Source organism: Drosophila sechellia, chromosome 3L, assembly GCF_004382195.2.
Source record: "Drosophila sechellia strain sech25 chromosome 3L, ASM438219v1, whole genome shotgun sequence".
NCBI lineage: Eukaryota > Metazoa > Arthropoda > Insecta > Diptera > Drosophilidae > Drosophila > Drosophila sechellia.
This window is the reverse complement of record NC_045951.1, coordinates 22,417,507-22,438,582: the sequence shown is the minus strand read 5'-3', so window position 1 is coordinate 22,438,582 and position 21,076 is coordinate 22,417,507. Positions and strand designations below refer to the sequence as shown.

At 36.0% G+C, this 21,076-nt stretch overlaps 2 protein-coding genes across 13 annotated transcripts in view; both read right to left on the bottom strand.

Annotated features, from left to right (window-relative positions):
• LOC6620129 (B-cell receptor CD22) overlaps nucleotides 1–11,666 on the bottom strand; it is a 41,153-nt gene extending 29,487 nt beyond the window's left edge. For 3 of the 12 annotated variants that reach the window (XM_032717593.1, XM_032717595.1, XM_032717597.1), the window contains exons 1-5: nucleotides 11,296–11,665; nucleotides 8,386–8,775; nucleotides 3,420–3,591; nucleotides 3,209–3,357; nucleotides 126–296 (exon numbers count right to left, since the gene is read on the bottom strand). In XM_032717593.1, coding sequence (XP_032573484.1) covers nucleotides 126–296; nucleotides 3,209–3,357; nucleotides 3,420–3,591; nucleotides 8,386–8,521 — 628 coding nt within the window. In that variant the 5' untranslated portion in view covers nucleotides 8,522–8,775; nucleotides 11,296–11,665. Of the gene's footprint in view, nucleotides 1–125; nucleotides 297–647; nucleotides 657–3,208; nucleotides 3,358–3,419; nucleotides 3,592–8,385; nucleotides 8,776–11,295 lie in introns of all 12 variants that reach the window. The other 9 variants (XR_004361683.1, XM_032717599.1, XM_032717601.1 and 6 more) reach the window with 6 other exon arrangements.
• Nucleotides 11,667–14,922: 3,256 nt separating this feature from the next.
• Nucleotides 14,923–15,478, bottom strand: LOC6620139. Its single transcript, XM_002044300.2, has one exon. The coding sequence runs from the start codon at nucleotides 15,449–15,451 to the stop codon at nucleotides 15,032–15,034; it is 420 nt and encodes a 139-aa protein (XP_002044336.1). The 5' UTR covers nucleotides 15,452–15,478; the 3' UTR covers nucleotides 14,923–15,031.
• Nucleotides 15,479–21,076: the final 5,598 nt, after the last annotated feature.

Sequence of the window (21,076 nt, the reverse complement as noted above, 5' to 3'; positions counted from 1 at the left end):
TTTCATGGATTCACGCACCATTTTTATGTTTCCAACCATTTTAATTTTAAATTCGGACAGAAAGGAGTCGTAGTCATATTTGTATTGTAAACTTCTCTTCTGATTTTCATTAATATTATACTTACAAGTTGTTAGGCGCTTTGTTCCACGAAACCAGCTCACTTCAGGTTGAGGCCGGGTGTTCCTTACAGTGCATGTAGCTTTGAGGGACTGGCGTTCCTGCATGGGCCCCACTACACTGCCGTTCTCGATTCGATCTCCTTTTGCATCCAAGATAACTACCTCAGTGGGTGGCACTGAATACGTGAGTTTGTTATCCAACATATTAAAATTGGTCCGTTTTTGTGATGTTTGTGTGTGAGTACGGTATATTTTAAATGGATAAACATGTTTAATTGTGATTTTAAATAAATCATGTATAAAATAAAACTATCCCTTTAACTTAAGAATAAATGAATGAAAACTGTTATTGAAAATTATTCGTTTCACTTAGAACATTTATTTTTAAAAACAATAAACATACAAAAATTCCAATAACGAACCAAAAATATAATTTAATTTTAACGAACTTTTAATGGGGGCTTTTCCCTTTTAGATATAATAGCTAAAACATAATATATATATTTAAGTATTTAATTATTTTTTACCAATGTTTTCTATATTTTTATCACGCAAATATAATAATAAAATGATTAATAAATACAACATATTTAAGCGGAATTAAGGATTAGGGGATTTTGCAAATAAAATGATATTTAATCAATTTTAACGCCGGGCAAGGTAACGTTTTTTTTTATTATTGCGGTAGAGGGTTATTTGTATTATAATTTTCCATGTCGGCGGTGGGTTTTTTATAGTTTTCGTTTGTTAAAAGAAGTGTATATATATTAAATGATTATGAAATTTGTCGCATGTTTTGTTTTTAATGAGAGAAAGAGAAAGAGTATGGTTAAAAATATGGAAATGTAAAGGTAGGGTGGCAACTACTAGCCGAAAAGAAAGAAATTCAGTTTTTAATTATGCAGAAATCACAAAAAAATAAAAGTTTACTCAATATAAGTGCCAAGACATATCTTCTTTAAGTAATCATCGATAATGGAAAAGCGTATACTGAGGTCTTCAGGTGCTAAGAATTTCACTGTTTCTACCTCTAAACATATGCTTTAAAAGGACTATCAGCTACCCCTTACGCAGCTAAAGGAAATGTGAGAAATATAAGTTTAAAGTGAATATCTTGTATCCTCTGATAATTGCATCAGCTTTTTTGGAATTCGTTCACATCTAGAAAGTAACTTAACAGACAGAAACAAGAAAACTAAATTTAAGATACTTTGCAGTTTCACAGCTTATGACTGCTAAAAATTGTCTTGCATTGCACTGTGGGGAATCCGACCTGTTTTTTTGGCAATGATGTGGTTTTCAACATGTTTCGAATTTTAATAAAACACAGTTTAATGTTAAGAAAATGAAATGTTGAATTAACACTCCAATGTAAAAAAAAAACAGCTGTAAAGTGTCCAAATGCATATCTGTTCAACCAAAAGGCCCAAACAACTTAACAGTTTGTGCATTTAGCTACTAATTTTAAAAGGAGTTTCAACACATTTTTGACATTTGTTGAAGTAGTGTGTTAGTCCATATTGTTATAGCGGTCAATTCCCTATTCGGAACATATAGCCTTCATGTGCGACTTTTATCGACTTTTCGCTAAAATTCAATTTTTAGGTAGCAACCTCTCTAGAAGTGTGCCGCTCGCAATGCCTCGTGAAAAACTCATTGCAATTTGCCAATTTATTTTTGGGAGAAAGCGCGCATGTTTCATGTTAATTTGTTGCATAAATAGAAAACATGCAACAGAAGGCGGGATAAGTTTTCAACAAAATACCAGGCAGACGGAAGACAATTTTAGCTTGAATTTACTTGGAAACATGGTGTAAGTCCACTACATAACTGGATATAATTTTTTAAATTTTTACTAATTTTTCAAATCGGTGAAAAAAATGGGGAGTCTCGTCGATAGAAGCATGGTTTCAGAGGGAAACAATGGTAAAGAATGCTATATTCGAGTTCCCCGACTATCAGATACCCTTTACTTCGCTTGCGGGAATGCGAACACGAAATTCCATAATTTTGCTGGGATGTTAATAGATATTGGGGAATAAAGTGAAACAAAATTGTTTCGAAATTTTCAAAAGTGTAGTCATAGCAGTCTTAAGATGCTTGTGGGCGTTAGAGTGGGCGTGGCAAATTGGCATAGACGCTCGTCCATGTCTCTAGCATCTGTATGCTTAATCTCAACCTTAAAGCTTTTATGAGTTCATGAGATCTCGATGTTCATACAGACGGACAGACGGACAAAGCCAGATAATCTCGGCTATTGATCCTGATCAAGAATATTTATTTATTTATTATTTATTATTATTATATTATTTTATTTATTAATTTCAATGACAGCGACCATTTATAAGATTCTGATTCACTCCAAAAGAAGAGGCTCCAGACATAAGACTTCACTATATCGAAATTGGATTGGAAACTTCTGACCCCATTATTTTAGCTCTAAATTTAAGCAGGCGCGTTAAAAAACATACGCAAATTTTTCTTCCGCTAGAAGTCACGGAATTGTTGTCGCGTAAATGCAGACGAATGTTTAGATTATCCTGATTGTGGAGAGGAATATGGAAATGACTTCTCTTTTAACGTTGAAATATGTAGACAGTGGAGAATATTATTGATTAAATTTTATTAAAATATTAAAATTTTAGTTTACGAGATATTGATTTATGCCAAGAAAACAGGTCAAATTTTCCACAGTGCATTGGTCCTCTACGCGGGCAGAGCATACTGCTCTCGCCGACTAACACTCTCTCAAACGATCTCTCTCTCTCTCTCTTTGAAAATACATTGTACGAAAATACGAAAATTGTACGTCGTACATTGTACATTGTACGAAAATTATTAGTCGAGATTTTCTTATTCGAGATGATTCGTAGGACATGTCTATTTATTTTAGCATCACATGTGGTTAAGCAACATTGAAGATTCTTTCGGCTGAATTAATTCGATTAAATGTCGTTGCGGAACTGCAAAGTAACTCAATATATACATGTACACAAAAAATTAAAATTACTATAAAGCTCATTTGCCATGCAGTTCGGTTATAATAATAACAAACGTAATACATATATTGTTTAATTGGTTTATTTACCTAAGACTCTCAATTCTATTCGATATCCATTAAAGTTATCACAAGTTTCTTCTGGTATAAAAAATGTAGTATCACATAGATAAATATCTTCATCAGCTATTTTTAAGTCCTTAATTACTAGTCTGTATGGGTTTTGCTCCACAGTAACCCTGAGAAAGGATTAAAAAAGATTAACATAAATTACCGTTGTTTTTATACGTTTATTATATACCTTTCGTCGAACTCTTTATTGACACTCGTGACATTACTATCGCCAAGAAGCATTGCAGCAATGCGATCATCGCCCTTAAACCAATTTAGTGAGTGGAGTTTTCCGCACTTTTCTGCATCGACGGGGCACGGTAGAACAACTGATTGACTTTCTTGCTGACTAATGGTGGTATCTAAAAAGTATACAACAGCAATATTATATCTTTGACATAAACATTCAAAATAACGCTTGTTTTTACATAAAATACCATACAAGATGAGCGACACTTTTAGATAGGGCTTAAGTAAACTGTTCGAAAAATAATTAATTTTCAAAATAATACGCATCTCTAGCAGTCTATTTATTTGGTTTTACAATATCAGAAGGTATATTATATGTTTAGGATGCATTTGAATCTCTAAGATATGTTTTCGCTTGAGATTTTTAAAAAGGGAAACAAATATTGTTGTTTAAAATACTTCAATAACGTGTCCAGATGTCATTCTCATATAATACATACACTTATATCAGAATTGGATTGTTCACATATAGTTTGGAACGTGCTTTATGGTTTGTATTTATACGACAAGCTACACATAGTTTATTTTTAAGATAACAATAGAGGAATTCATAAAACGATCGAGCGGATTCGTGAATATTATTTCTGCCCAGGACATAAACCGGATATCAAGAAGTACTTGGCCTCTCGTGAAACTTGCATGCCGAGCAACAATATAATCTTCGTACTACAAGGGCAAACTTTGTTGAAGGCAAAGAAGTATTTCGCAGATATTTCAAGCTAAGTAACTTTGCAGAAGGCTACAACGCCAAGTTTGGTCCCAGATTTCTGATGGCTCGAATAAGGAAACGGTTGGGTGGTGCCTACTACGAATGAGAAGACATGCAGGGCAAATTCCTAGGCAAGTACCACGCGAAGGGCATACGGCAATAGCTGGCTAATCGCGGTATCAGTCCTGGTTCTCTCGCGTTCCCCACGCAGATTTTGGTGGGGGAGATTTGTGAGGGCGCTAGTACCAGCAAATGCAACCTATGTTTCAGCAACATGTTGGCAGCAACATGCTGCGGGCGGATTGTGCTCCGGAAAAATTTATGGCTGTCTGGGGAGAGAGATCGGATTGAGTGTCAACAGTTCGCGTCTCTCTTGACCAGAATGGCGGAATCCCGGCTTGGAGGCGTTCACCGAAGGTTTATAAGGCGGTACCCTTGCTACAGAATGTGTCGCGGAAAGTTTGTGGTTTTGAATATCGCGCCAGGTTGTAGGATTTCATAGGCTGGCTTCTACCCAAAACAGCGATCACTATTCTTCTTCACTGGCGGCAGTGTGGCTAGCAGGTGGTATGTTATTGGTTGGGGATTTCGGCTCGGTTAGGCTGATCAGATTTTCTTGATAGCAGAGGGGCCACTGAGGGCCGCCACTATCTTCATCGCAACTCGAAAGAAATAGGTCCTTTTAAGCACCATCAAAGAGAATTTCACGCCGGAAACGGTTCCGTCATCCAACCTCTTGGCGGCATTCCGGAGTTGGCACAGGCCACGCTTGGCCAAGAACACTACAACCAACAATTATATTAATATTGGCAGCGCGGTGGCACCAGCAAGCACCAGCATAGTGCAGAATTGGGAAAGACACATAGACGGGCATCGGCGTTACACTTAGATAAGCCGGAAAAACAGAGAGTATGCTATAGTCGAGTTCTCCGACTTTCACATACCCTTTACTCAGATAGTGACAATGCGAATTGTTTGCAAATCGATAAAAATTTACAAGACTAATAGAACTGTGAAAAAATATGAACACATTTTTCGAAAGGGTGGGCATGGCAGTTTTGTGCGGTTTTTGGGCGTTCGAGTGGGCGTGGCAACTTGGGTCAACAAACTTGCGCTGCGTCTTTGTCTCTAGAATCGAATTTTTCGAGTTTGCCTAGAAGCGGATAGAAGCAGATACTTTATACTTTGGCTTAGAGTATAAAAAATGCAAAAGAACCGCCTTGCATACGAAGATTTGAACCGACAGAGTCGAAACAAAGATCCGCTACTAATCAGAATCTATATCTACTCCCTGTTTTTGTTCCGACCGAAGCAGTAAGCAGCCCTCAGCTCCAGCTTTTATCGCGCCTGCGCGCCTGATAGCGCATCCGAATTGGACCAGATAAATTTTAATTTGCATATGCCATAGGGAACACCGAAAAAAAAGATTACTAAGTACACTGATAATTCATTTTAAATAGATTTCTATTAGTTGCACTCGGGTCGATGCAGTTCCGGTGAAATGTATAAGAGCGTCGTTGGAAGAGCAGGGAGCGAACGACCATGTTTAGGGTGTGCAAGTGACCACAACTCCAACCGTAGTCACATTTCTGTGTGATTTTCCCAATATGCGATTTTTATGTTTAATACGTTTTTTTTCTCACCGGTTGTCACTACATCGCGATTCTCAACGAATCCTTTGATTGCCTGATATCATAAACAAAGTTGACCACTGAGCTATTGAAACTAATGTGCTGGAGCACCCATATACTTTTCGATGACTATATTCTTTATCAGGATCAATGGCCGAGTCGATCTGGCCATGTCCGTATGTCCTTATGTACATACTAAGTATGAACGCCGCGACCTAATGAACTAATAAAGCTATAGGTTAAGATTAAAGGTGCACATTCCGGAGGCAGATGCAGCGCAAGCTTATTTCCAAATGTTGCCACGCCCACTATAACGAAAACAAACCTCCAAAAACTGACAAGTATTTCGTATTTTGTTTTTCTTGCCAACTTTTATCGGTACCAAAAACACTTTGTTCACGTCCCTTTTATCACCTACAAGACGGCCGAAAACTTATACGCGCGCACTTTTGAACAATTTTGTAATTTTATTATCATTTCCTTCCCCAATTTGATAGATATACCAGACAAATGATGCAAATTCTCTTTCGCCCTTCCACTAGCTGAGTAAAGGGTATCTGATATTCGAGAACTTCGACTTTAATTTTAAATTTGATCAAAATCAAACGAATGTCATATCTGAAATAGCAACAATATAAATATTGTTGAAAATAATAGAACAGAAATAACTTGCTATTATTTTGATTACGTTTTAGATTTAGGTTTCAATTAAAATCGGATGACTATGTATATGATGATATGATATGTCATAGTAACAGTAACAAATAATTCCCATATATTTACCTATTTTTATTAAGTGTTATATGTATCTGCAAAGGTGCATGTGTAAGTTTTTGTTTACTCTAGCTTGCTTTCTTGTTTTATTTTATTCATCGACGTTTACTGGGACAGACTGACATGACTTGATTCAAAAGGACAGAATATATCAGGATTATATCAGGATTGGGTGCTACACATAGCTCTATTAGAAAATGTTTTCATCATAATTTATTTAAAACTACCACGACAAAAGTGACAAATGAACAAAACATGTTCTTTTATGAACAGTGACCCAAAATCATAATTTAATCAGTGACTTTTAAGCGCATCTTTCACCAATCAATTTTCATTCACCGCGTTACTAAATCGTTACTCATAAGAGTTATGTATGAGTTACTCATATTTTCTTGATTATTCTCAAGTTTTCTAGTCTTCGTTGTAGTAAAAACATTCAATTCGTTTTTTCCGATTAAAAAATCGCGGCAAGATTTCTTTTTTCGCTCTTTTTTGAGCTCCTTAAACGATTGCATATCGCGTGGAAAAATACTTCCCATAGTTAAATTGCTACTTTCAAAAAATTCCTTTTCTCATGCAACCAACCATGGTGTTCTAGAGTGAACGTCTTCTCAAATGTGGGAAAATGTTGTATTCAAATGTTGTAAGCATTCCGCAGATGCGCTTCCCATGAATGCGAATGAAAGCAGCGAAGAGAAACTGGAAATAATGTAATGTACATATAAACGTACATGGTGTTGGAGGAGGTATTATTATACCGTTACTTGTAGAGTAAATGGGTATACTAAAATCGTTGAAAAGCATGTGACAGACAGAAGCGTTTCCGACTATATATATTATATATATTCTTGATCAAGATCAATAGCCATGTCAATGACCATGTCCGTCTGTACGTTTGTCAATCCGTCCGTATGAACGTAGAGATCTCAGAACCTATGAAAGCTAGAAAGATTAAGCATACAGGTTCTAGAGACATTAGCGCAGAGCAAGTTTTTTAACCCATGTTGCCACGCCCACTCAACGCCCGCAAAGTGCTTAAAACTGCCAACACTTTTGAAAAATGTTTTGATATTTTATTATTTTTTTTATCACTTTCAACATTTTTTGTAAACTTCTCTCGATTTGCCAAAACAAAGTAGGTTAGGGGTAAGCAAAGGATAGTGAAAGGTATATATATGCTTGATCATTATCAACAGCCGAGTCGATCTGGCAATGTCCTGTCTACCCGTTTTTTCAAAAAAAAAATATATATAAGCCGAACACACCGGACCGGACCAATATATCATTCATATTTATATCTGATATCTGAAAATTGCAAGACAATTTTTTCTTGAGAATAAAAGAATAAAGAGAACATTTTATAAATAGGATATTAATGGAAAGTTGAAATAAATCCCGGTGCCAGTTTTTATACCCGTAAGTCGTTAAGTAAATGGGTTTAATATATTCATTGAAAAGTATTTAACTGCCAGATCGGTCTGGCCATGTACGTCCGTCCAATTGTCTGTACGTGAAGATCTCAGGATCTATAAAAAAGTTTAGAACGATGAGATTAGGCATGCTGTTGATTTTGTCACTCCCACAAACCGCCCAAACTGTCACTTTTGAAAATGGTTTGACATTTTTTTATTATAATTTTGATTTGGCATTTTGAGAAACGATGTGGATTCATTGACTTGTCAATGGTAGATATATCCCGCTATCGGAATAAACTATGAGTAAAATCCACTTTAGCTCTCTTTAACTACGATCTTAGGATGTGTGTTTCGGTATTAATAATCTTAAAGACTTACCAACTTGTGCAGTGGAGCTATCGACTAGCGCTAAGCAAAGCAGCAGTACCAGCGATAGGGATATTGGACTTCTCACTGCGACGCTATTCGACTTGGCAACACCCTGTGCTGATCGTCTCAGCGCCATATTTCCCATATCGTTAAATGTTGAGTCACTTAACCGCCAAATTTTCCTTTAGGAATTTTTAAAACTTTAATTTTGTACGTTGCCTCGTTGATGTTTTCCGGGTGCTGCTTTAGTGCACCAATATCACTTCCACTTTAATTCAAGACCGTTGTCAATCATAAATTCTTTATATATTTCATTGTTTTCAAATTTTACTGCTCTTGAAAAATTACTACGGTGTATTATCTCACCATAAATAATAAACACTCGTTTTGTTTTAAATTCTGAAAAAAATGGAAGAAGGAATAGTGTTAGTAGTAGTTTTTGGTAGGTTACATTTGCTTATATAAGAATTAAAAAAAATAAGGATATAGTGGAGTACCACGACTGTTAGATAGATATATAAATAGTAAGTAAAAAGATAGTATAAATGTTATACCGATCTATCTATGTGTCCATATGAACTTCGAGATTTTGGGAACTTTATATGAACTATAAAGTTTAGACTAAGCGTACAGATTTTAGTGAGAGGATTGCATTTCTCATACTCTTGATAATTATTCATCTTTTGTATGTAACGCCACAAATTACAAATCGCGATAGAGACATGGTAGGCTTTTTTTTGGGAGTGAACATTTTTATTTCATCATGTTAAACGGTCGGAATAACCAACCCCTTACTTTAGAAGTCTAGGGAAGAGTTGTTTTCCAACTAGAATATATTGATCTATTTCGCATTCTCTTTAGCGGAGGGAAGACATCTAATAGTCGAGAGACTCGACTATGGCGTTCCTATACACTACCCTAGAAGAGGTTGAAAAGTATATATAACAGGCAAACGGAAAAGTTTCGGCTTATATTTAGTACAAATATTCTAGATCAAGGTCCATTAGCCGAGTGATTCCGAAACTGTTCGTCTATGCGTCCATCTTTCAGGAACTATAAACGCCACAAATTTTAGATTAGGTATGACAATTCCATTGAAGCCTACACCCACTCTAACGCCCACCACTGCCACTTCCAAACATTTGAACAATTTGTTGTTTTTTTTGTCTTGCTATTGATAAGCCACAAAGTTTTGGTCACGTATAGTTGCTATGTTAAATTGCATCATTATCCATGAACCTTTTTATTTTTGACAGATAGTATATAAATAGAAAAGGGTCTGATCGCTATATTTATGGGTGGAACAGGATATGTGGAATATAGATAAAATTTGGCAAAGACAAAAGTCCCGACTATCAGATACCCGTAACTCAACTCGCGGTTTGAAGGAGAAATTTTAATATTTTCGCGAATATTGGTAGAGAATGCGAAAAAAATAATGAGATAAAATAAATAAAAATTGTTCAAAAGTGTGGGCGTGACAGTTTTGTGTGGTTTGTAGGCGTTAGAGTGGGAGTGGTAACAATTAGACGCCAACTTGCGATGCGTCGTATATAGCACCGCAAGCCTGCCAAACAAACAATTTAGCAGTCTCTCAATCTGCATGCTTAATATCAATCTTTTAGTTCTTATGGTCCCAACTTGCATACGGAGATTCTGACTTGGATGGGTCAATTAGGTTAGTGATACTGATCAAGAATATATATTCTTTGAAGGGTCGAAAAGCCGTCCTGCTGCCTGTTACATGCATCTCAACGAATCTAGTAGAATCTTTTACTCTACGATTAACGGGTTTAGCAAACGTACTAATGAAGTGATAGCTAAGCCATTTAAGGGGAGAATCTGACTTTAACCAATGGTAAAAACGTGGTAGTATGTTTTGGTAAATAGGCCGTCTTAAAAGCGCAACGTATTTTCGTTGTTGACCAGAAGTTTGTATTGAATTCAGAAGGCATTAGTGAAGGCATGCATACTATATATATTCTTGATCAGAAATTTTAGGTGAATCGAAATAAACATTTCCCTCTCTCCATTCGAAATTTAAATTAGGTGGTTTATTAACAGTGCAGAATAACATAATTCTGATTATCGGATAACTTTATATATAAGATTTTCGTATTTTATAGATTTTTAAAGTCAGTAGTTTTCGTTTGCTGTTTACTGTAAAGTGTAAAGTAAAGTGTAATTTATAGACACCATAAACTTATCCCTTAAAAATTAAGTAATTGTTACATTTTAATCTAATAGGCTTCAAAGTATTTAAATCGTTGCTCGTCTTGCTAATAAGTAGGAATTCGATGTTCTTGTTAAGGTTTAAAAACATGGCTGAGCTTATTAGCCCAGTTTTAAAAATATAGTTCTAGTCTCTTTTACTTAAACGCCATGTGTGCGCTTTTATATTAGCTGGTTTCTTCCATATGTACATATATATGTATGTTGTTTAATATATACGTATTATATATTTGCATTTATACATCGACAATATAAACCAACGAAAATTCATTGCAAACTGTTTCTAAAAACGGATTCGGGCAGTGATATAATTTCTTTTAGCCCGACTCTGTTCAGCCGGCACTGCTGTATATATGTATGTACGCACACATATGTATGTGCATGTGTATGTATTTGTGCGCGTACACTCAATGTACGAAAAATGCTATATGTGTGCACAAAAGTTCGCCTGTATATCCACTCTTATATATAAATAAAATACATATATTGGTATAACAAGATTTTATATTTTTTTCCAACTAATATTTGAGCGCTTGCTCATTTAAAAGTTATTTCCATCCAATAATTTTTCTCCGACAAATAATTAAATTTTGTTATTCCGCTTTTACTTGTTGCAAGTACATAACCTAGTATTTTGTATTATGATGTATGTATGTATGATTATGAATATTTAGGTCACGCTTATACCGTTTTATTTAGGATCAGGGCCTTTGATACTCCTTCCCCTGCGATGTTTGAGTTAATCCAATTGAATTTACTAATTAATTTATTTTTATATTTTCGTTTGCTCTGTGCATTGTGTCACTTTGGCTCACAAGTGGTTATTTTGGCTATTTTGCTATTTTTCTAGACGGCGACTTCCATCGAGTTGACTATTTCGCGATTTCTATTTAAAGCGCTCACTGGCTCACACACTGTTCACTTATGCTTTGGATATTTCGTTGGCCTCTCAATCACACGCGTTATTATGGCTTCAGGTCGTTTTTTTTAGCTGGCCGGCCGATGGCAATGGCAAGAGCGGCGTACCGACGTTCTCTGCACTCGACGGTCAAATTGAAACTGAAACAAACTTGAAGGCGGCAAGTCAGCCAACGCCAAAAGAGACACATGGCTAAGAGAACCAACTGACTACGAGGAAGGGAAACAACCCCTAAACTGGCGTCGGCTTCCTTGCAGCTGCTGGTGGTTTAAACAAGTGTTTGGGACAAATGCGTCAGCCGCATGCTAGCCGGTTTTGACAGACGTCTTCACGGCTGTGAACTCGACGCTAATTATGAAGTTGCCAATTCCCACGACTGTGTACTTTATATATGTAGTTAATATTACTGTGTGAATTGCGTGCGGTGGGTGAGACTAAAAGCATTTTCTATAGGAGTTCGTATGTTTTTATAGAAGATCGCTGAGGTAAAACTTTTCAATAACTGTTGAAGGATGAGCATAGAAGATTACTGCAAATGCAAAAGGTCACAAGCATGTACATCTTTCTCAATAAACAAGGGACACGCAAATTAAAACAAAAAAACAAGAGAGAATGCTATAGTCCAGTTCTCCGACTATCAGATACCCGTTACTCAGATAGGGTAGATGCAAAGGCGACACTTCATCATTTTTCTGGGATATCGATAGATATTTGGGAATAAAAGAGAAAAAAGTGTGCTCGCCTTTAGGGCGTTAGAGTGGGCGTGGCAAAATTTTTTTTGCTAAATAGATAGAATGACAGACTTACAGACGTACATGGCTAGATCGACTCGGCTATTGATCCTGATCGAGAGTACATATATTTTATACAGTCTGCCTGTTACACACTTTAAACGATTCGAGTATACCCGTTTACTCCACGAGTAACGGGTATAAAAACTTTATTTAGAGTGAAATTTTTTTGAATATAATATGATATATGACTAATACGAGCCCAACAAAGAAACTTTTGTTATATTTAACAATAATTAAAAATTTGTTTTTGTTTTGATTTAAGAAATTACGAAATTTGATTAAAGCTATGGTTTCCGTAATTGTGGTGCACTATAAAGAGCGTAGTATGTATGCATATCTGCTTTTAAAATATGACTTCATATTTAATGAGACATTTGCAAGCAAACACAGAATATATATTCTTGATCAGTTCAACCATTGAGTCAATATAGCCATGCCCGTCCTTTCTCATTTACGGAAACTTGTCTCTCTCTTAGGTTTATTAGTTGTTTGACTACACTGAGGATTTTCCTTTTAATTTTAAACTGTGTAAATTTCACTACAATGGTACGTTTAAAAGTTATCAAGCAACAAAAATAGCCACTTTACCCAATTTAGTTAGATTTAGTTCACCCTTTTTGATAATGCATTTTTGTATTTCATGAGCAAGAAAGCATAAGTAACAAAAGTTTTACTATTTTTTTTAAAGGCCGCTAGGTTTGCGAAAAACTGTTACCAATAAGTAAATTTTAAGGCATTAAAGCATATTTTGGGTTGAGCTTTGGATAACGATTTTTACAAAATATATATTCTGCTTTATTGTGATAAGAACAGTCGGACAATTAAATGAAAATACAAGAAAATATATCTTTGTTTCTTTGGATTTGATCGTTAAGTATTATTAGTACACACGCATCTGTCAGTGTTTTTTAATAGCCATATAAATACTGCAAGGGTATACATGCGTCGGATTCTCGTGACCAGCTTCCTTTCCTGTTTTTAATTTATACCTTGGTACGACAGTCTAAAACTCTTACATATATGTAGTTTTGGACAACACATTGAATATGTGGCGATTTTTCTATTAGATGGCTGTTTATTTTTGGAACTGTTCGAACACGACCACATCAGCAGCTGGCCAGCGGCCAAAAGAGCTGTATCGCCGTGCCACGGGAAGACACTGTGAATATAGAGGGATTCCAATGGCTCAAGGAGCGTCAGCTGTTCTTTGGCATTCAAGATAGGCGGCAAAACGGCCTTGCTTCATCATTAGTAAGGCATGGGGATGTTCCTGTTTTGGAGAAATGAGCAGGTGTCCTACCTAGTGACCCTCGCTCGGAAGTTAGTTGCACCTGCATCCGAAGCGTCCAGTGGTTAGGGAGGTTACTTTTTCTCTTCTTGTGATTTGGGTTTACCATATATTAGGAGGTAAGGAAGTTTTTGTGGATGAAAGAAGTTGGTGAATGAACATCAGTAACATACATTTTACTCCAAGTTTGTTTCATTAGAAATGTCAATGTGATAATATTACCCGAAAATTGCATTTAATTGCACTTAAGCATTTTTATTGTTATTTTTTCATTGGGTCTGTCAACCATACGCTACCATACTACCATAAAAAAGAGCCACCCTCGCCATTTCTTAAATTTTAGCTTGAATAACCCTAAGAAAGGCTAAAATAAGTATTCCTTTTTCTAGGCTGAACCTTATTTGAGTTTCGAAGAATTTGCATGATTATGGGATCATTAGGCAGGCATCTGTATACGCAATGGCTTTTCTAAATCCAAAACCAATTTTAAAAAAGTTTAAGAACAAATTTTTCTACGCTAATGGTAATCAGTCTCTGAAAACGGTTAATTTTATTGTTTGTATGAATTTCTTTTTACGTATTCATTATAATAATTAAGTGTATTTCCCAAAGAATTACAAATATACCCAGAATTGACAACGATCTGCAGAAGAAACTAAAATTTTGTATTCGTTTGTTTGTAGATCCCCAAAAACTATCTCGACTGCGCATTATATTGTTTTAACTTTTTGTGGTGGCTGGAAAAAACTAATGTAAAATTGTCCATATGGACACAAAGTTAAGTAAAGGGTTTGTTTGGCTGCCTGTTTATATAGATTTATTTTGTGTGGGGCTATAGACGGCACTAATAACATCAATGGGAACTTTCTTCATACATGTAAAGTCAAATCGCGTTATGGCAGATCTTGAGGTGGGTGTTGCCCATTCGCCTTGATAGGCTGTTAGAGTGCAAATCCAGTCTCTTGGTATTTTTTGGTCACCTCCTGGAATTTATCTCCTATTTTTGTGAGTTCCTTATGGATACCACGGAGCACCGGATTTTACGCAAGTTTTTCGACTGTAGTATTCGTAATTTTTTCAGGTGGGCTTAGGCAACAATTCCGTACACTTGGATAGCATAAAATAGGCCAGGATCTAATATGCACTTATAGATGGAAAATCTACTAAGAAATGGCGGACAATCATTTATTAAAAATATTAGAATATAAGAAAAATAAATAATATCAACACAGACATTGATATTGACAATCGTTAGGCGGTGCAATTTTCGCCCCTGCTTTGCGTTTCCTGAGCTAAATTAATAGAGTAGTGTATAATGTTTTTAGTTAGTATAATTTATTACATTTGTATTGTCAGGGATAAGTACTAGGTATTATACAGCAGAGAAATCACTTATGTATTTACATCTTTCAAAGATTTGACTTAGGGAATGTCACTGCCTTTCTTTTCGGGTTTTTTTTGGGGATTATGGGGACTATGATCCTTTTGTCGGTTCGCTTCGGCACGATTAGTTGAGCTCTTTTTTTTGTTTTTTGACTGATGTTTGTGATGTGTGCGGTGCTTGCGGTGGAGGTCAGTTCCTTCTGGATCCTTACCCTTTGACTTGGCTACAATGCGCCTGGTTGCCACAGGTGGTCGGGTTGTTGTAATGCCTTTAAAGAACAAATTCGATGCTGACGCTGGTGTTGTAGTTTTTGTCAGCGGAGCATCAGCTTTATTTGACTTGGACCTTAGTGCGACTTCATCTTCAAAAATCGATTCTGAGTGAAGTTCCTTCGGAGTGGTCTTTACCAATGCCAACCCAATAAGGAATAAGTAAGACAGGACCCAAATGCGACGCATCACAAACGAATGTATGCTTAGTGCTTGGCTAATAAATCAGTACTGGTGGCAATGGCTAAAATGGAATCTTTTATACACACTAGCCTCTGTTTCCATGATGAATCATGGTGAATCAAAGATTGCGTCAGCTGTTATAAGCATTCAGAGCAGCTGTTTTTTCCGATTCAGACCACAATTCAATACAAGATTAAACATAGCTTAAAGCTTTTAATTGGATGCTTAAAAATACAAAGAATTCGACTTGAGAAAACTCTATTTTTATAGGATCAACAATTTTAAGTATTTAATAATTTTACCTTCATCTATATTACATAATAATAATAAAATATATAATAATATTATTATTCATGCAAAAGTTACCTCATGAAAGAAGTAGAGGATAATATGAAAACGCCGACAAATTAAACTCTACTGTTCCTTCGTAAAGTGTAATAAAATATATAATAAAGTGTAATATATATTTATATATAAATATATATTTTTATATTTACAATAACTAGATAAGCTGTGCTCTATACACAGCAAAGTAGACTACGAAATATTCTAAAATTAGTATGGCTCCATCCGACACTAGTGACACACTTGGTTACATAACTTGCTTATATGCTTTTAATAATCCTCTAATAACCTTTTAACAGCACACCGTATAGGTTCAGTATCTTTTTGTTCGCATGGGCAGTGAGGCAGTGACTCGATCGAGTCTGCCATCAGGAAATGCATGGTATGTTATGTTTTCTGTTTATTTGTCAATTCTTTAATTAACTTGATACTTTGTAAGTCGCAGAGTGCCCCATTGATGTATCCGGCCATAAAGATAACAACTGTTCCACTAGCCCTTGTCCACTAAATTCTGTATTCAAGTTTCCAAAGAAGTGTGGGATTGCAACTCTTTAGATCGCAGATTCTTGTAGATTCGCAGATTCTTGTAGAGTTGCAGTTGTGTATAGTTTACAGAAAAAAACAGGAGAGATATCTATAGTCGAGTTCCCCGACTATCAGATACCCGTTACTCAGCGGAAGTGGAAGTGCAAATTGTGCAAAAGTTTGGGCATGACAGCTTTTGGTGGCTTAAAGGCGTAAAAGAGGCGTGGCCGGTAGAAAGTGGCAAGACTAATAAAACTAAAATAATATAAAACCATTTCCAAAAGTGTAGACGTTAAAAAAAATATTAAAACATTTTTGGGCGTTAGAGTGGGATTGGCAGTAAGGGTCAAAAAACTTGAGCTGGGTTTATGTCTTTAAAATCATTTTTCTTAATCTCAACCTTCTAGCTTTTATAGTTCCTGAGATCTCGTTCATACGGACAGACGGACATGGCTAGATCGACTCTTTTATTGATCCTGATCAAGAATACATAGTAATTTATTCATTAATAATAAAAACTTTAATTCCTACTACTTCTGTTCATATACCGTAGTATTTTAAGTAAATTATACATTAATTTCGCCATGAAGCTCCAACGAACTATTTGATCATATGGACCAATTTGATCCAAATAATATCGAAAAGAGCAGCAAGAATATAGACAATAAGATCCGTTCTGTAGATTGTTTTGTGCTAGAGAATCTAATTGGGGCACAGCCGAGTGCAAATATCTGAACGAAAAAGACGAAAAATTAGGAAACACACGGAAGAGTTTAAGTAGTTGAAAATCGTGAAAAGAAAGCGTTGAGCACGAAGCTTGAGCAAGTTATTAAATTGCTTAAATATCTATGAGCGCGAACGACATGTGTTTGCAGTGCAGGGGCTGGAAATGTTTGGGTGGCAGGCGCAAGAGCCAAAGGAGCACGTCTTGTTCGTAGTCGTGCTCAAGTCGGCTTGCTGCCACTCAAACAAATCCATTTAAACCTTAAGACCAGAGTAAACAAAACACAAGCAGGCAGTGCTACCCCCACTTGCCAGTTTGCATTTTAAGTGTGCATAGCAAGAAAAGAGACGAAAAATTTAATTGAAATGGTAATCCCTACTCGGAATGGCCTTGGGTGAACTACACCCAAAATTATATCGTGTATTATCAAGGACACTGAGGTTACAAATGTGTGCGTTATATTAGCAACGTTTTTTTTTAGCAAAATTGTTTTTTTCCTTTTCAACAAATAGAAAATCTATGAGAAAAGGGTTGGCCAATGTAATATTGCTTTCTTTGACTTGTTTGAACTGTCTTCCTGTTTTTATAAACTGTGAGCTTCTGAGATCTTAAATCGGATATGTTACTCGATAGAAGTGGTAATTGCAATTGCTCCTATTAGTTGATAAAGTGGAAAAAAAACTTCTAAATGCACTTCAATTTTTCCTTAAAACAGGAAAAACAAGAGAATCAGTCATTATATCAGAATTTATGCTTTGAATAAAATAAAGAATTACTAGACATCATTCAGTACTGAAAACAAAAAAATACACGATCGCTTGTGCTCAGTAGACTCTAAGGAAGGAATCATTCACATTAGAAGAAACCTTCTTTATTTCGAGAAGAAATCTAAAAATCCATAAATGCAGACTCGTGTTTTAGTTTGTTGATAAGAGATAGAAATGGGAGCAAAATCCTCTCAAAGTTATCGGATTTCTATCAATGTTTGCGTGTCAATTAAATTATTTGCTGATCTTCTGGCGCAAAAAGTTAAGTTAAATGCAATATGAAGAACCCGAACAAGATAATGCCCTTCTCCACCTTAAACTGAAATTTGCGACCGAAGTATAGTGGGTGCAAATTTTTGTGCTGACACCTTTTCATGCACATACATAGTTTTACAGTTGTATGTATTTGTCGGAGAAGGAGATATTGTTTTGAAAAAAAGCGACTTATCAAAGGATTATTAAGACTTATCGATAAGAGAGCCAGGGTTGAATTTGTGGACCGGGTAGAGTTGCCAGAAGGTTGCGACGGGTGTCTAAAGAGGAACAAGATTGACACGCGCCAAGGAAAATAAGAAAAATGCAAAAGAGGGGAATCACTACAAAAACCAAAAGCAATATAAAGCTTTAAAGGAAAAAGAAATATTATAAGTCTATATCATATATATGAACATTTACATTCCTGTGCAATATATTTAACTAGCGTGGGTCAACAGTTGTGTCCACTGGTATTTATAAAAGAATTGCAGCTTATTTATGATTTAAAAAAATATAAAAACCTAGAAATGGCTCCATACTTGGGGTCTTAATAACTTTTATTCTTAGGGGTTGATGTTTCCTACGACTGTTTCAAATACAATACTTGCGAATAAATTAAAGAGGCTATCCAACCGATGGTCAAAGTATCTTAAAAATTGTATATGAGACATAGTTTTAATTTACTGTTTCAAGAAGATCCAGTTTTCTCAACAGACGTCAGCCTTTGATGAACTTCAATTACAAGATTTAAACATAAGGACCTAGATTTGTATCTACAAAGGCATCCAACAGAGAAATGTGATAATGGAGCATTTACGCCCGTCGATGCGAGTGCCTCCTCTTTCGTTTTTTCGTTTTTTACCCATTTCTCGTAGGAAAAAAGGGTATACTAGGTTCCTTGAAAAGTATTTAACTGGTAGAAAGGGCGGCAAAAAAGGTATACACTATTTTGATCAGTATAACTTGCCTAGTCGATTCGGACATGTCCGTCCGATCGTCTGCCGTGATCTCGACAACTATAAAAGCTAGAACGTTGATATTAACTCTTATTATTATTATTCGTTTATTATGCCTCAAAATCATTCGATACTACATGTCTTCAATGTGTTAGTATACGTTCTTGGCGTTTATACGCTTATCTCGATTTGGTAAGCGCTGAAGTGGTAGAGGATTCAGCTTCAGCGATTGCTGTCGATGAGGATGCAAATTCTTCCGGTTTCATGGGCCTAGAAGGTAGCAAAATAGTATTATTTCCGGACGCCAACGGCTGAATCGTAGGGACTGGCAAATCTCTTGGGTTACCTCTACCTTGGCCACTGTTCTGGTTACCCTATGACTGGTACAAGCGACCAGGATGATGAAGACAAACCCTGTGATGGCCTACATTGAGTGCTTAAAGCTGTTCGATGACTGAAATTGATTTAATATATTAGTTTTCGCCGCCGTCTTTTGTATACCAGCAATAGCTTCTTTCTATGACTAACTTCATTATGTCCAATTCTACGAATTACACCAATACACATGTTTAAATATCAATAGATGGCAAAACAGCTTCAACATGGTTATCTTTGCGTCACTTTATTGAAAAATTCGTATTGCAAATTATGTTTACTAAATGCGATTAAGACTTCGCGTGTCGCAATCGAAACTGGCGTTTAAGCCAAAAATTGAAGACTGTATCGGTAAAGCGAAATTCAAACGGGCACTAAATTCTATGAGATATTTATTACCGTTATTCGCAAACGGGAAGTACAATATGAAGTACATATACAGCTGTGTTCATAAAAATAGCAGTGCGAGGGAAACTAATAAATACAAAGGTATTTTTCCATGTCCCTTTTCGGAATCGACTTTTTATTCCCGTTAGTTTTTCATGTTATCCTATTTTTATTTACATTCTTGAGCAATTTCACCATTGTTAGGCTGATCATAAAAATAGCAGTGAGTTTAGTTTATTTAAAAAGAAATAAATTAAAAAAATATATATTTTAGTGGAGAGAGTGGGACAGCATTGCTCCCAGGAAAAAAAGTTAATTCTTAAGCTTAAGAAACTGTTAATGTTCTGCCAAAATGATATTCGATGCCATTAAATAATGAATCATAGCTTTATTTGCGAATCAGCGACGTTACAATTCGGAGACGACTACTGAATCCAAATGTAAGTGCGAGGAGTCCACGAAAGGTTCTCCTACTTAGCCCAAGGCATATTAAGGCAAGGTTAAGCTTCTCTAAAACCTACCTAAACTGGCCAGTGTTCCAATTTCTTAATATCCTTTGCATTGATTCATCAGTCCCATCATGATGGGTCAGAAATAGTGCTATTTGGTGGAACTGGTTCACTACAGTATATCTGATGACCTCCAAACACGGAGTACCACCCAAAACACCCACACCCAATCATGGTGGACGTGAAATACTGGTATGGGCTTGTTTTGTTTTACCATGGTATGAGTCCATAACATATGATTTATGGTATTATAGACCAAAAGGCATATGCAAATATACTTAGTGATGTCTTGCTGTCATATTCTGAATATAATATGCCCTTAAAATGGATATTCCAACAGGATAATGATCCGAAACACACAAGCGAATCGGCTACGAATTGGTTCACTCAAAATATGTTCCTTATGTTCTCTAGATCTCAACCTACTAGCTTTTATAGTTCCTGAGATCTCGACGTTCACACGGACGGACAGAGCGTGCACTTGACGACCTTACTATATAATACATAAACAAGGACCCCTTTGGAAAAGCTTTAAGCAGATTGAGAGTAGGGCCATAAAACATTGTCCCATTTCTGCAGCCTAAATTAAGTTTCGAACTATGGACTTGTACTAATTACAAGCTCGGGCAAACGCATTTTTGTTATCACCAACTTAAGAAAGTGAAAGGCTTATGGGTGGCGGATTTGGAATTCCAATTCCTAAACTCAAATTTTCAGAAATTTTAGTCACTAGTTGTGCGCCGAGGCCAAATAGAATTGGCACCAGCTGCGCGGCTTTTAAAACCTTT

Excerpts from the sequence above, each read along its gene's own strand:
- LOC6620139 (XM_002044300.2), bottom strand. The coding sequence starts at position 15,451 with ATGCGTCGCATTTGGGTCCTGTCTTACTTATTCCTTATTGGGTTGGCA.